Genomic DNA, 16429 nt, shown 5'->3' with positions numbered 1-16429 from the left:
TATATACTACGTCACTAGAAGATAGAGGCCATGTTCTACTTGTCTTTATATCCAGCATTCAAAAGAAATTAATGCATATTGGCTGAATTAAAGAAACTGTCTTAGGTCAAAGCAGAAAATGTAGTTTACCTGGGAAATCTTCCTATCCAATTCCCTACCCATCCTCTTCATTTCATACTTTTCTGGTCATGTAATTTTCTCTCACTCCTCTCTGCTCTGTTTTGTCTACCTCAAATTCCGTCTGACTGCTTCTCTGCCTAGGAAACTTCTATTTATTATTTAACTTTTGGCTCACTGCTATCTCATTAGTAAAGCTGGCTTTGACTTCTCTTTTCTTGTCTCCAAAGTACACTCCATCATCACACTCATCACTCTGGGAGCACCTCCATTACCAAGCATGAATCTTACACAATTACTTCCTATTATGCCTATTTCTATGGCAAAGCTGAGGCAACCTTTAGTTTACTGCTTTTCTGGAGCCAGAGTTTTTGGTTTTGTGAACTATCTAGGCTCCAAACAACTATACAACTTTACTCTTATAGTGCAAAACCAACTACAGCAAATAAATGGCTGTGTTCTAGTGAAAGTTAATATTACAAAAACAGGTAACAGGCATCATTTTGCCATTCTAGAAACTTAATCAATGTTCATCAAATTAAAATCAATCTGGCAATGTTAGAAACCCAAATGCAATCCCTGCCCTCAAATGATTCCCTTATCCCATTCCAAATTTGTCAATGGTGGCAGCCTTGAAGACTACTTCACAGACAAATCCACAATAGGAACTCAATAACCAGTCATAGAAACAATCCAAATGGGATGGAAATGGGGCTTTGGGGGGCTTGTCTTTTTGCCAAATTCCCACCCTTCCTAACCTCACCTTAAAGGGAAATTAAATCTTAACTAAATGTTCTTGTCACTAATACTGACCTCCCACAAATAGACAACCTTTACTTCTAAGAGGAACAACTACTCCAAGACTCCATACTGTGCCTCCAACTTGTACTTTGCCTTCATCTCAGCTTCACCTCAGCTTCTGATATTATGTGTTTAAAAACAACATTATCTCAAAGCAGCAGGCAAATAGAAATAAACTTCCACTCTAAAGTGGGCAATGGGTTTCAACCTAAGCAGTGAAAACATCCTGGTGTTCCACAGTATTGTTCCATGCAGTTCTGAGCACTAACCTAGATCCTTTTATATAAATAACATAATAACCAGGAAAATGAATAAGGAAAAAAAATAAGATGAAAAAAGAGAAGCTTATTAAGTTGCAAACCTCTTGAGGCAGGAATCATGTCTTAATCACCTTTGCCCAAACAAAATACCTGGCATATATTAAGAAATTTTTGGTAATGAATGAATTTATGAACCTAAGCACCTAGATAATTTAGTTGCCAAAACACACACTTTCTCTAAATTATCTCAAAACTATGCTTTAAAATTAGCTCAATCCTTAGGGAAGTTTGAAAACCTTCCAGATATAAGTGGGGGAATAATCCATGCCCTCCTTTCTCCAGCAGACTCACCATCTTGAGTGTTCGGACTCAGGATTTGTGTTCTGAGTTCCTCCAGGCTAATTCCCAGACACTTGCAGATCTCCTCAGGGCTGTAGGGTTCAGAATGAAGGGCATCCTCTGTGACCAGCAGCATTTCTTCCAAACTAATCCCTAGTTCTGTCTGCACCTCTTCCAGTCGCAGGACTTTGTCCCATTGCAAGCTTTTGTACTTAGCCAGGAGCTGCAAGTTCAAACCAAGACATCAGTCAATATTCATTCCAGGATTGATATATACTATTCTAATTAGTTAGAATCAATTTTCAGCTGTTTAGGGTTTTGTTGTTGTTGTTTGTTTTCTACTCAACCTATTGAAATTTCCCACCATTGCTTGGAAGTGCATACTGAGATCGGATGTTTACAATTAAACATGACTATATGATACTCACAGGCTAGTTAGATACCTGTAATGAAACATATATATACACATACATATGCATATGTGTACACACGCACAACTAATCCCCTACTGATTTTTTTTTTCTTAGTCTATCACCACTTTTCCCCAGGGCTATTTATTTGAATAACTTCATTATTTTATCCCTATTCAGTTCATCTCTACTACATCTCTATATATAAAGTCTAGAGAAAACTTATCAACTCTCATGTGACCTGGGTCCTGAGATGAACACTGTATGCCTGATTTCATTAGAGCACTTCCTGTTTACTACATGCCTCTATGAAAATGCCTAATGAGTTTAAGTGTCTGGGCGTTTAGAGTCAAGTCCCAGATTTTAAATGAAAACCTCATTGGTGACCTTATGAAAAATCCTTTCATTAGGTCGCTGGTAGTAGTAGAGCTGTATGTTTCTCCACCCTCAAGAAAAAGAGCCTGGCTTTCAGTTGTGTCCTGAGGCAGACCCACAAACTGATGGAGAATACAAACTGATGGTAGAATACAAACCAAGTCTTTCTAACCAGATCCACTTATGGGAATGCCAGTCCAAAATATATTATTTCTCTCATTTTCCCCAAACCACTGACATTCCTTCAGAGCAGGTGGCAATGAAAAACAATGAAGATTTCTCTCCCTAAATAAATCATTGCCTGGGTGTGAGGACAGCAGGTGCAAAAAAGAAGCAAGCAAGAGAAGGGGAAATTAGTCTTCAAGGAAATGTGCATCTGATTTGCTCTTCTATTTTGTTAATGATTTGATTTTCTTTCTTTTAGAGAGGAAGCAGGATTTACCAAAAGACTATTGTAGTTTGGTTAGGGCCACTCATTTCTAAAGAATGTTAATAACAGAAGTTCTTACATTTATTAATCATCTTTTTTAAAACCCTGGCTCATACATTTGAAAAGAGTTAATGATTTTAAGGCAGAACTGGGAAAAGAGACAATAGAACTATGTTTTTTTATTCAATTATTTCACAGAACATGGTGCCACTTTTAAAGCAAAGACATAAGCTAAGACCTTTCTTCTGCCCTTATTTGCTTAGCACATTTAATTAGTGTTTATTGGCAGTGATGGGTTGATAGCTCTACCAAATGACCACTCATTCATTCATTGAACTCATTCATTCATGTTCTATATGCCAATGTATTCCAAAAATATTTATAAAGTCAAACAAAATACAAAATAAATATACATTTATTTTATGTGGAAAAAGAGCAGAAGTCAATGATCTCATACAATAATGTTTTCTGTGAAATGTATCCAGAATCCAACCAAGATAAGCAATGAAGCTAACAAACATAGTTTGCTTCAAATGTGTTTTTTGCTTCTTAAAATCTTCAACAAACTTAGAAGATAGGTATTATTACACTGAGAGATGAAAGTAATTTGTCCAAAGTCACCTAACTAGTAAATAACAGAGTTAGAAATTGAACTCAAGACCTATAGCTCTTTCTTGCTTCCCCCAGGCCACATTCTTAATGAGGTACAGATGATATCTATGTTGTGTTACTCCTATTAGTTCAAAGCACTGCCTAAGTCTTAGAAAGGCGTTTCTAAGTATAAACTAAGGTTTTTGCTAGAACTGAACATTCCAATTATTTAAAAACACTTTGATAAATGGATTTCTTTGAAAATAAAGAAAAAGGAAAAACATCAGAGAATATCTCCTTATAATAAAAGAGGGCACTTATTTTTTTAAAGAGAGAGAGAGAGAGAGAGAATTTTTTGTTTTAATATTTATTTTTAGTTTTCAGTGGACACAATATCTTTGTTTGTATGTGGTGCTGAGGATCGAACCCAGCGCCGCACGCATGCCAGGCAAGCGCGCTACCACTTGAGCCACATCCCCAGTCCCGAAAAGAGGGCACTTTCTAAGAACTTTTCAGTCACAAGTTCCCATCCTAATTCTCACTTAACTAGTCACATTACCCCATACATTTGATTTAAAAAAAAAAAAAAACCTGGTCCAGCGATGTACAGGAAAAAAGCCTGTGAGGGATGCCTGAAGCCCATGATTCAGTTTTCACAGGATCCCCCTATATCCTTTTCCCTAAAGACAAGAGAACTAATATGCAGAAGTTCACATTCACTCCAGCAATATCTCAGTTTTCTGTTAGCCCAATTGTCCACTTGGCCCTCAGCTGAAGGGTCTACACAGCCAACTTGGTGTGTATTTCAATTAAGGATGAAATATACCACATGTCCTCAACAACAGCTGCACAGCCCATCATCTGTCGAATTGCACTACACTGGAAGAGTAAAATAGGAAAGCCGCTTAAGCCTGTTGAAATTTGGCTCAGGAAGCAGAGAGATGACTTGCAGATGAGGGAAGTGGGTGGGTAAGATTGCTGTTGCTCAAAGACAGAATTTCATGAGGGAATTCATCACTTATGGTCCTGCTGACTGGCCTACTTCACATTTGTGGGGCAGGGCTACAGGTCATTTCGTCACAAGTTCCTCACTCAGTAGCAGGGTGGGGAAATAAGAAAAAGCAGTTCTTTGTCAACATTCACCATTTTCTTTTTTCCACAGCAAACCCATTAGGTGTTCACATCAGATACTACTTCTGGGAGGTTCCTAGCTCTGTCCCATGATCCATGGACATGAAAACAAGCAACACGTGGTTTGTTGGGTCAAGGAAAGAAGCACTGATATACAGTGATAGGATAATGTCTAAGGCAGCTTTGTCTCAGAAGCAGGCCCTCAGACAAGAATGGGGGGCAAGAAGTTGTGGGGAAGGTGATCCTAAAGAGCACTAATAGAGAAGTGGAAAGTGAGACAGGAAAAGGAGTCAAACATGAAGAGCACTGATATTGACAGATGAGAGTAAGTCTGTGGGGCCCTCTGAGAACTGCATGTATAAACCTCAGCTATAACTTACACAAAGGGGAAGAGAACTGGGATATTTACCACTAACTCCTACTTATGACTGGTTAAAGATGCTCTCAAGGGAATGAGATTCCAAGTCATCTCAGATTCAAAGTAAAGTACTAAATACTCTCCTACAACCAGAAAAAGTTCTCAGTCCAAAAACGGCCCCATTAAGCAGAGTTCAAAGATATCAACCCTATCAGAATCTACGTCTATTCAAACTCTCATTGTATTAACCTGTCAAAGGAAAAAGTACCAAGTTTTCTCCTCACCAGGTCAGCAAAAAGAAAAGCTACCTCCAAAAACAGCAATTCATTCAACAAGCTACGTTCCATACAACATAAATACTTATGATAAAAATTTTAAATAATACCTAAAAGTTCAAAGTACAAAAAGAAAAATAAAATCATTCATAATCACCCCCAATGAATTAACCATAAACTGGGTTTTTTTGTTTGTTTGTTTTTTCTTTTTTTGGTGCCAGGGATTGAACCCATAGGTGCTTAACCACTAAGCCACATCTCCAGCCTTTTTAAAGTTCTATTTTGAGACAGGATCTCAATAAGTTACTTAGTGCCTCGATAAATTGCTGAGGCTGGCTTTGAACTCGCAATGCTCCTGAATCAGCCTCCCAAGCTGCTGGATTACAGGCATGCTCCAAAGCACCCAGCTTAACTGCCATTTTGATAACCATCCTATCTTACTTTTCTTTCTGCATGCCTACACATATAGTCTGACATAAATGGAATCATACATAGCTGCTTTTATTGGGGATACTCTAAAAAAATCTTTCCCCTCAACCTTCTTCCAACTACACAGAGCCCTTCTCCAGTATTCCACACCACATAGTGACCTCTGTTCATGTACCATCCATAACTACCATGAACACATTCACCACATTGACCTTCCCAATTCTTAGTCTTCCCCATTGTCATGTTTTCCATATTAGTTTGCAGGCCACAGAATAATTCTAGTTGTGCCAATGGTCCTACTACAATCCTCTCCACACCCTCCCTCAACACAAGCTCTCTTCTCTAAGGCAAACTTCAGTATCGTGCTCAGGATCCCATTTATGCTTAATTCCTAAGGGAAACAATGGAAAGAACAGAGGCTAAGACAGACTTGGACTCCTCCATTCACTTCAAAGATGTCACCACACTACTTGGCCTGAAATTCCAAGTATGTAAAATGAAGCATTCACAAGCAATTGTGAAGATTAAATAGTTATTAAAACAAAGTAACACCTTCCCTGGTCTAGAAGAGGCACTCTGGGAGGATCAAATTTTCTTTCCTCTGTACATTCTTCTGACTTTTAGCCAATTCTCTCTCATTTGACTCCTTCTTCTATGCCTTCAAACATATATGAATGTTTCCTACTTTAAAATTCCTTATTCTTTATCTTTCCATTGCTTTCCAACAACTATAACAGTGGCTATCCTCACCACTTCCAGGCCTTCCCTAGCCATTCTAACCGTTGAATATGGTCTCCCAAAGACTTCCTAATCTCCAAAACCACTTGCAAATCCATTGGTTTTTTCTCAGACCCCTTAATATTTATTTATTTATTTGTTTGTTTGTTTATTTATTTATTTAAATCTCATGTGGGTGTGTGTGTGTCTGTGTGTGTTTGTGTGTGTGTGTATACGTGTTTGTGTGTTTGTGTGTGTGTGTGGTACTGGGGATTGAACCCAGGGCCTCATGTGTCTAGGCAAGCCACCAAGATACTTCCCCATCCCTTTTGAAACTTTATTTTGAGACAGGTCTCACTAAGTGAGAACCTGCAAATATCCCACCTCAGTCTCCTAAATAGCTGGGATTATATGCATGTACTATCAGTCCTGGAATTCTCTTAATTTTTAATTAATCCATAATCTTAGACCTTTCTTGGTACCCACTTTCAAATTCCCTTTGCATTGGCTTTCATAGCATTGAATTTTCCTGGTTTCCCTCTTGCCTCAAATGCATATATCATTTCCTTCCAGCACTCATCTTTTTTTTTTCTTTTCTTATTTAATTGAAGCCATCTCCCAAGCTTATTCTGATCTTCTGAACTTCTCTTGCTATATTTTTCCCCCAGCAAACTGAATTTAGCTATTGGTTTCAACTAACTACTACCTTAAAACAACTACATCTGAAGGCTATATCGGTGACCAACAGACACATTCAAAGCTAAAATTACCAAATACTTATAAGAAAATTCCATGGGGGAATTCCAGTCACCTTCCATCCTACCTTTGTCAAACCTCACAGCAGCAACACCATACGTTTTACTCATCATTTCAGCTTGAAGCTGCAGCCCTTATGAACTCAATGCTTTTCCTTCATTTGTGCACATCTGCATGCAATGAGTGTTTACTGAGTACCTGGCACTTCCCTGGCCCCAGGCAGACAGACTGCAATGACTGAGGCACACATGTCTTTAGACCACAGGGAGTTCACAGCTACCAGAAGAGATAGAATGTTAAATAAACATTACACAGTGAAGAACTTAATCCAATTGTGATAAACTGCTCTAACTGAAAAATATAAGATGTGCTTAGAGTATATACAAAAGCACTGAATCTAGTGAGGGTAGGGAAGATGTCCTAGAAAACTTTTCAAAGTTATTGCATACATGTCAAAAGGAAAACAGAAACACAATCAGGAGGACTTGGATGCAACCCTTTACAAGGTCCAGTGATAGCTTCTCTCATCTCTCTTTCTTTGTATCCTACCCAATACTCTTTAAGACACACTTCTCTTCATCAAGTCAAAAGTTTCTGCTGTTGGAATAATATTTCTCAAATCCCCTGCTAACAACATTAATTAATTAATGTCTCCCTACTATTTCCAGGACTAAGTCTGGGTAATCCTTAATACAGCACTGAAGGGCCTGCCAAGGCCTATTTCCACTGAACATATTACCAGTTCCCCAGTATGTCCCCCCGCTGCCATACAGCTTGGACTCACCATTCTCTGAAAACTCCATGCTAGAGTCTTGGCAGTATGCTCTATTGAATCAACAGAATGGAGGAAATTGTCTACATTCTTGGGTATTTGGTTTTTCCCTGCTCAAATTCAAGGAAACTGCCAAAGACCTAAGAATATTATGCCAACTCCTCCTCACATTCTATCAGACAAAGAATAAGTTCCATATTGACCACTAAGTGGAAAGAGCTGAAAAACTGGGTGAGTGATGGTCCCTGACCAGAAAGGCCCTCAAAAGAATCACTGGAAATATTCCCTGAAGTGTCAAAGGACCACATGAAACTCTCTCCTTCATTGCTCCACACATTGCCACAAAGAGTTGAGGATATGCAAAAAGCAACAGTATAATTTCTCTTCCCTACTTGACTTCCCATAATACTTATTATTGCCATCACAATTTTATCCCTCGATGTAACTAAAGGATACTCTCTTTTATAGACATAATATATTTCTGGAAAAGTTTAAGCCACTAAATACATGAAAAATATGAAGGATTTTGTGCCCATTAAAGATTCCTACCACTTTGTTAATTTAAGAACATAAAAATGTGCCTCACTTAAAAGTATCATTTACGCAAGTAATAATTATAAATCTCTACTGAGTTTTCTTTGAAATGTTTTTAATTTTAGTTCAAATGCTCTATAAGATTATGACTTTTAATGAATCTAAATCAATTAGTTTTTGAAAGCTAGTGGAGAGAGGCAGAGACAGAGAGACAGAGACAGAGAAAGGAAACAAGAATAAAAGAAACTCAATATTAAAGTAAAACAAATAAAAATCACCTCTATTGGTTTAGTGTACTTCCTTGTGCTAACTAAATATGAAAGACACTCAATTTCAAAAAAGGATTTAAGGAAGATAGGAGAAGAAGAAAAATAAACATTATTCATTACATCTTTGCCCTGTGGAGCTCTATCTAAAAGTATCCTAACTAGCCATTCTCCACTGACATATTATTGTCTGCAAACACAAAAGTTTGTCCTGATTGAGATAAGCCTCTTTACCTTTTAACATGAGTTTATTTTCTTATTTGATAAGACTTATTTCAAAGAAAAATTAATTCTACTCACCTACTACCAAAATGGAAGAATGAAAACATAAACCATGTTGTAAGGAAAATATGCTTAACAGAATCTCAGTCTACATTACTAAGCAAAAACATATTCCTAACATCAACATCTCTGGATACAGCACTTATCAGCAATTTTATCTTCATTTCCCTATTATACAGAACCTTGGATTCTAATGATCTGCAGCAACCTGATATAGAAAATTGTCTCCATTATGATGAAGTCTCCCACTTTTCCTCCATATTTTGAAAGAGAGGAAATATTATGTATTTTAAACAATGTGTCTTATCTACATCATTTGGGGAAAATATGTGGCCAAAATTCAAATTCAGATGTCAATTTCACTGACCAAAGTACCTCTAAAATGAATATGGAGCTATGTGTTAAACTCAGAGGATATCCTCCAGAATAGGAGGTTGTGGAGTGGATTAAGATCTTCAGTTACTACTGTTTCTGAGTGTTTCTTTTTCAGAAACACTTTTAGTTAATTTTTAAGAGACATTCCCCCCATACCACAATTTTATTCCTCATTTTCTTCTTGCTTCTTTGGACCAGAGTAGTGACAATATGAACCTTTTCAAATGTCACCTGTGGCTCTAGTCGAGGATATATAATTTCGTGATAGAACTTTCAAAATAATATTGTGTATGTCTGAGGTCTTCTTAGGAAGACAACACTTACTCATCAACCTCAAGATAAAAAGTCAACAAGAGTAAACCTCAAACAAATAAGACTAATTTCTTCCATCTCCCTAAAGAGGAAGAATGTCCTAAGGGAGTAAAAGTTCATTGAACCCTTGATATTGAAAAACTTATTGTACTCCTTTTGTGTATATGAACTGATCAGATGCTATGAAAAGTTCAATGTTAAAACATTTTTCTACATAGGTTTTATAAATTATCTTAATAAATTTCAAATATAAAACATTTAAATCTTGATCTATTTAGAAAGAAGGTATAAACCCTAAAACAAAAAAACACTTTTATTTTTCTGGCTTATCATATCTCTCCTCTCCTTAGCTTCACAACCTCATGATGCAGGAGTAAGAAGACAAGTGCTTAGTCAGTCACAAGGGATAACTGCACCTACATCTCCACAGGATCTAGGTCAGTGCTGGGCACACAAAAGGCACTTGTAAAAGAAAAATTGTGAAATGTAGGGAAATAAATGGGACAGAGAAGGTAAAACAAGAAGTAGTCATTCATTTACTCAAGAAATGTTTATCCTGCACCTATTTCAGCCTAAGCACTAGGGATATAAGAGTTAACAACATGGACATAGCCTCAACTTTCAGGCAAAATCAAATCTGAAAAAGGAGACAGACATTTAAAAAATAATTGTGATAAGTACCATACCCGACAGATGCAAAATATAAAGAAATCCTAAGGAAGTCAAGGAAGGTTTCTTTCAAGGACATTTAAATGAGACTTCAGAGAGGAGTGTCCTGGACATGTGCAAAGTTCCGGAATTGAGAATGAACTTCATGGCTGGAATGTAATGAAAGTAGGAGATACAAGAAGATGAAGAAGATGATGTGCACAGGCTTCAGGTATTTAGCTCTCCAGCTGGCAATAGGACTTTTTACCTTATTCCAAAGAAATGGGAAGCTTCTGAAAGATGGTAAGCAAGGAAATTGCCAGATAAGATTTAATTTTCTAAACCATCATTATAACTGTTTAATTTAAAGAATGATAAGGAGAGAGACAGCATGGATTTAATGAACAGTGAGAAGTCTATGCCATAATTAAAGAATGATGATAGGACAAATGACAGAAGAAAAGGTTTGTGAGAGTAAGATGGAGTTCAGTTTAAACATTCTCAGTTTAAGAGGTCTATGATTTATTCGAGTAGAAATATACAATAAGATGTTGAATATACAAGTTTGGAGCTCACACAAAAAAAGCCTGTATTGAAGATAATCACTGGGATTTCACCAGCACAAAGATGGAAGTTGAAACTCTGAAAGGGCATGAGATTATCTGGAGGAAAGACCAAAAGAAACAAGAAGATTAAGCAAAGGCCTTGAAGAACTCTTCATGTACAGAGAAGCATGAAGATGTGACAGCAGGAAGCCAAAGCCTGTGTGACCATATCTGTTTATAACAGAAAACAAAATAAGATCACTTTTGGAACTAGTCAGGCTGGGGTAGAGGATGAGAGTTTAAGAAGGTATAAACCCTAAAACAGAAAAACACTTTTATTTTTCTGGCTTATCATATCTCTCCTCTCCCTAGCTTCACAACCTCATGATGCAGGAGTAAGAAGACAAGTGCTTAGTCAGTCACAAGGAATAACTGCACCTACATCTCCACAGGATCTAGGTCAGTGCTAGGCTGACTCTTCCTTCTAGACACAGGGAGTTTGTACCAAGTCTGTATTTTTAGAGTGTCCAGTATAGAAAAAGATACAAAATTGTTACTACAGACAGATAGAACCTGGTGAAGGTTGATGATCATTAGGGGATATCCATCAGCTCAGAAGGAAAGAGATCAAAGGAAGAGTAGAGCATAGCTTCTGACCCATGATCCATTCTTTAACCTCCAGCCTCAGGTTTTTCCAACTTTCTATTCATATTATGTGCTACTCTGGATTCTCCATAACATTTAATTCCCATGTCCCTTTAAAGAGGACTAGATTACTTACTATCTGATCATATACTAACCATTGCCTATTGGCTATCCCTCTAACTTTAAATCCCTACTTTATTCTCTACTCTCTCTAATACTATGTCCTGAATTATTATTATCTTATTATTATCTTCATGCTGCTAGGTGTACAACAGCTATTGGTTTATCCATTTCCTCAGTTTTGAGTCCAGTTGGTCTGTACCCCAAACCCTTCAATTAGAATGTTGCCCTAAAACGTGTGAAAAGATACCAACTATGACAGAATAAGCAGAAAAAGAAATAAAAGCCTACTAAGAGTTTCACTAGTTTTCCATGTTCTTACCTTTGCAGCAAGTCGACACTCCATCACCCTGACATTGAAGTGAGAAGTTGCTGCCTTATTCATTTCCACACAACTATTTGCAATCACAAATACTGCTCCACTTGGGAGTTTCACATCAGTTGCCCTCAGAGGACTAAATTCTATCAACTTGGCCTATTAGAAGAAAAATGACAAGTGAGATATAATTGATTGGGATTCAGAAAATGCTTAAACATTTATGTATTTATCCTAACAAAGTCTTCTCTCAAAATGCATTCATTCATTTAAAGAGCATTTATTGATATCCAGTCACTGTACCAGGCCCTGGAGATAAAACAGTGAACAAGACAGATAGTATCCCTCCCCTCATAGAGCCTACAATCTAGTAGCAAAGATAGTCAAGAAGACAAATACATTTCCAAGTTACAAGTGTGACAGTGATAGCAAAGCACAGGATACTATACAGACACTTAGTTAAAGCACCTAATCAGATACAGCCTAGTGTAACTCCTTCAAAAAAGGAAAATATAAATTGAAAACTAAAAGATGAGCAAGAGAAGGGCAGAAAGAAATTTCTATCCTCAAATGGGACGTCAAGAAGAAAAAGTTTATGCAAGTCCAGAGGCAACAAACAATGTTGGGTGTTAATAGAGTTTTAAATATTGAAACTTGGCTGAAATTTAGAGTTTGAGGAGTGAGAAGTGGTGTGAAGTTATAATGGAGGAGTAAAGTAAGGGTCAGATGGTGAAGCACTTTGCCAAAGTCCAAAGAACTTGGACTCTGTTAAGACTCTATACCTAATCTACATTAACTTCCATACTGTTGCCATCATGTCTGCTTGTCAGCTCTCATCCAAAACACCCAGAGTATTTTTTTAGTATTAAGCCAAATTTCCTCATGCCTCATGTCTTTGGCTTAAGAAAATCAACAACAAATATTCTTAACAAGAAGGAATCCAGGTGTTCCTGGAAGATAGCCAAGCCTGTAGGAATATGATGAAAAACTAAGAAAATATCTTAAAGAAATGTCTGCTTCTATTTTGGAAATGGGCAGTTTATGGGTAACAACCAAAACCTCTGTCTTGCCTAAAGGAGTTGATGGGCAGGGGGAAGTAGTATCCAGCTAAGGAATTCATTCTTGGCTTACTGTCAACATTCTTTTTCCCACCACTGAAACCCCAAAAATGTTGACAGAGAAAAATGATTCCAAAGAGTAAATTATAAAAAGAGGAGTTGTAAATACATGTGGTAAGAGAACTAATTTGGGTTTAAAGCCAACATGAGATTATGCAAATGCCATGAGATAAAGTGACTTAGGACAGGAGCAGGAAAGGAGATCTCAATAAGTAGGAGTTGAAAAATCTCATCTTAATAATGAAGACATGGCAGGGGGGAACAAATCACAAGTAAAAAAATTGACTTGAGATATGATTCTGGAGGAGAGGTAGAGACTATCTACATGCAACAGAGTAAATTAACCAGTGATATAAAGCAGTTGGGAAAGAACATTTTATAACATAGTCTAATAGAAAAAGTTGCTCATAAGCAAGCATGCTGGGAAGCTCAAGGCCTTCCTCTCCTATGAATTTTCCCCTGTTGATATTTCCAAATAGCTCAATGCTACCTACAGTTCCTTCTTCTGCAAGAAATGATATGGACTGGTCCATGCCTCCTCCTTCAGTGCCAATATAACGCTCACTCTTGGCACAGATTTCTGCAAGTTCCACCTGGAAAAGTAAAAGAACTATAAGTCTAGTCAGATCCCTTTCTCATTCATTTCTTATTCCAGACCATTCTGAAACACTAACACTGCAGTGCTTGCCTGCTGGCTTGCCAACATTTTAATGCTCATACTTCTCAGTCTGGTCTTTAATGACTTAACCCTTGCTCATTTCTCCAGCTCACTCTCCTGCCACTATTCCCCATAACCCTAAGCTCCAGCTACCAAAAATATGGAACAAATGCTGTTCTTCCTTACCACCAGGCTCTTACACCTCTCCGTGTCTTTACAAGCGTGATTTTTTTTTTTTGTCCTCCTCATTCAATCCTCCTCTATCCCCTTAATCAACTACTCAAACATCATCTCTCTCTGGAACTGACACCACCACCCACATTTACACATACCACATAACCCTTCCTCTTCATTCCCTATTTATAACTCTATCAACATTTTTTGAACCACTCTTTAAATGTGGGTTTACATGACTCTATCTACTAGGCTATGAGAGCCCATGCAACACCTACTCTAGAGTGTTCTTGATTGGATTACAGTATTTATTGTTGTTCTTTAATTGTGTCACATTTCTATTACATCTGCTTTCCACAGAAAATTCAGAGTCTTGTGAAAGACAGATAAAGTACCTTTTGTATCACCTAATTCACACAATGCCAAGTATGTAGTAAATACTCAGTAAACACCTGCTACTTTAATTTTATGAGAATAGCTATCCAAACACCATCTGACAGATTCTGCAAGTATCATATTCCTTGTTTGTCATGCGGATTCATTAACTCTGTCTTGTGACATGAAGTAAACTTGGAATTTTGATGTAAGGGGCATTGCACATGGCCTGCTGACCCACAGAGCCAGTGACCTACCCATAAGGGGCACATTCAAAATAACCTAAATATCAAAACTTAGATTTAAAATGTAGAGAAAACATATCCAGATTAAGCAGTGCATGCAGCATTCAGTGAGAACTGGATACCCACCTAACTATAACTCTGAGCCAGTATGAAAAGTCACCTCCTGCTGGGCATGGTACATGCCTGTAATCCCAGCAACTTCGAAGGCTAATATAGGAGGATTGCAAGTTCAAGGCCAACCTCAGCAACTTAGCAAGGCCCTAAGCAATTTAGGGAAACCCTGTCTCAAAATAAAAAAGTAAAAAGGGTTCAGTGATTAAGTGTTCCTATCAATCCCTGGTGCAAAAAAAAAAAAAAAAAAAGTAACCTTTTCCTCAACAGTAATAATAACCCTAGTTACTGAGTGCCAGGTATATGTCAAGTATGCTAAAAAACTTCCTTTAAACCTCCAAACAACACTCTGCTTATCACCATTACACAGATGAGGACAGTTTAGAGACATATAATAGACAAAGAGGAACCAGATCTGAACTTCATCTGTGTGACTCTAACCCCTGTATTCTTTTCACACTAAACTTCAATTACTTTCCCCCAAAATGAATTAATATAACCCATTTTTCCACTATCTCAAAGGGATATGAAACAACAAATGAGATTCACCAAAATTTAAATATTCTCCCTCTTAAGAAGAAAGAAATTAGAGAATTGAGAAGTTTATATCTATTAATTACTTTTTAAAAAAATCTCTCAATGTATAAAAATAATTATATGCTTTAATAGAAATAAGATGTTGATTTCTCAAAACTATCTATTGGGGCAGAATTCAGAGGGAGATCAGGGGATATCCCTGCACCTACTGTTTAACTCCTCTGCTGAATTCTTTTTTTTATTATTATTATTTTAGTTATAGATGGACACAATAGCTTTATTTTATTTGTTTTATTTTTATGTGGTGCCAGGGATTGAACCCAGTGCCTTACGCATGCTAGGCAAGCACTCTACTACTGAGCCACAATGCAGGACCCTCTTCTGCTGAATTCTAAGAAATCAATCCCACAACTGGACAGACAATATCCAACAGGTATAAATGAGGAGAACACAAAGAAAATTAAGAAAAAGAAGTTAAAAGATGAAAGATAGGATGACCCCAATTATAGCCTCCCAGAATGTGTACAGAATTTATATGTAAAACCAGTGTCAGAAGTCTCCCAATCCCAGTTTATGCCCTAACTTTCCTGTTTACTGTTACGAACTTAGATAGATTGCTCCACTTTTTTGAGTTTCCATTTCTTTGTATATTTTCTACCAATAACAATAATATTAATTATAATAAGACTTACTGAGCACTTAATATATGATAGGTACTATTTCATGTGTTTGCCTGAATTATTTACTTCTCATACAGCCATATAAAATGGGTATCCATTTTATAGATACGGAAAATAGGTAGGTTTATTAGCTGAGACTAGGCTAGGAATTACTAAAGCTAAAATTCAAACTCAAATTATCTAACTCCAGCACTCATACTCTTAATCATTATGCTATACTACCTGTTATTTGTAATATGGAGAAAAATATCACCTCACCAGCCATGGAATTATTGTAATAATCCAAAGAATTAAATAAAACAACTTTAAATAAGAGTAACTCACAGTGCTCTGAATCACTATTCAATTGTTAACTTTGTTAATTTTACAAATTAATAAGAAATCATTTGATTTAGGCAAGAAAGTAGCTAAATCTCAAGCCAAATGTAAAGGCATTATAACTAGAGTGGAATAGAAGTCCATTTTTTAAGTGTTTAAGACAAAATAGAATTTAAAAGATTCTGGATTCCACTACAAAAGTCAATTCAACAACAGAAGTAATAAAGCCTGAGGTAAACAGGAAATTTGTATCCTACTTAAAGCATTTTGGTCCAATTGAGGCAAATCCCTTAAGTCCCTTAGTTCACTAAGCAAAACATGCCTATAATGAAAAATTCAAATGCTAGCTCACTTGCCAGCTTTCCCAATGCCCTCACCCTTCACCCCAGTGCTAAAGCAGAAAGGTCAA

The 16429-nt window shown here is 37.0% G+C and overlaps 1 protein-coding gene across 5 annotated transcripts in view; it reads right to left on the bottom strand.

The window, feature by feature from the left end:
- The window catches only part of Galk2 (galactokinase 2), a 133709-nt gene that overhangs the window by 37167 nt on the left and 80113 nt on the right, over window positions 1-16429 (bottom strand). For 4 of the 5 annotated variants that reach the window (XM_071608237.1, XM_027924909.2, XM_071608236.1 and 1 more), the window contains 3 exons: window positions 13417-13515; window positions 11811-11963; window positions 1530-1740 (listed from right to left, as the gene is read on the bottom strand). In XM_071608237.1, the coding sequence (XP_071464338.1) occupies window positions 1530-1740; window positions 11811-11963; window positions 13417-13515 (463 nt within the window). The remainder of the gene's footprint in view (window positions 1-1529; window positions 1741-11810; window positions 11964-13416; window positions 13516-16429) is intronic. The other variant, XM_027924915.2, reaches the window with a different exon arrangement.

This window comes from Marmota flaviventris, chromosome 2, assembly GCF_047511675.1.
Source record: "Marmota flaviventris isolate mMarFla1 chromosome 2, mMarFla1.hap1, whole genome shotgun sequence".
In the NCBI taxonomy this organism is placed as follows: Eukaryota; Metazoa; Chordata; class Mammalia; order Rodentia; family Sciuridae; genus Marmota; species Marmota flaviventris.
Note: the sequence above shows the minus strand (reverse complement) of the source record. Positions and strands in the feature narration are given on the sequence as shown.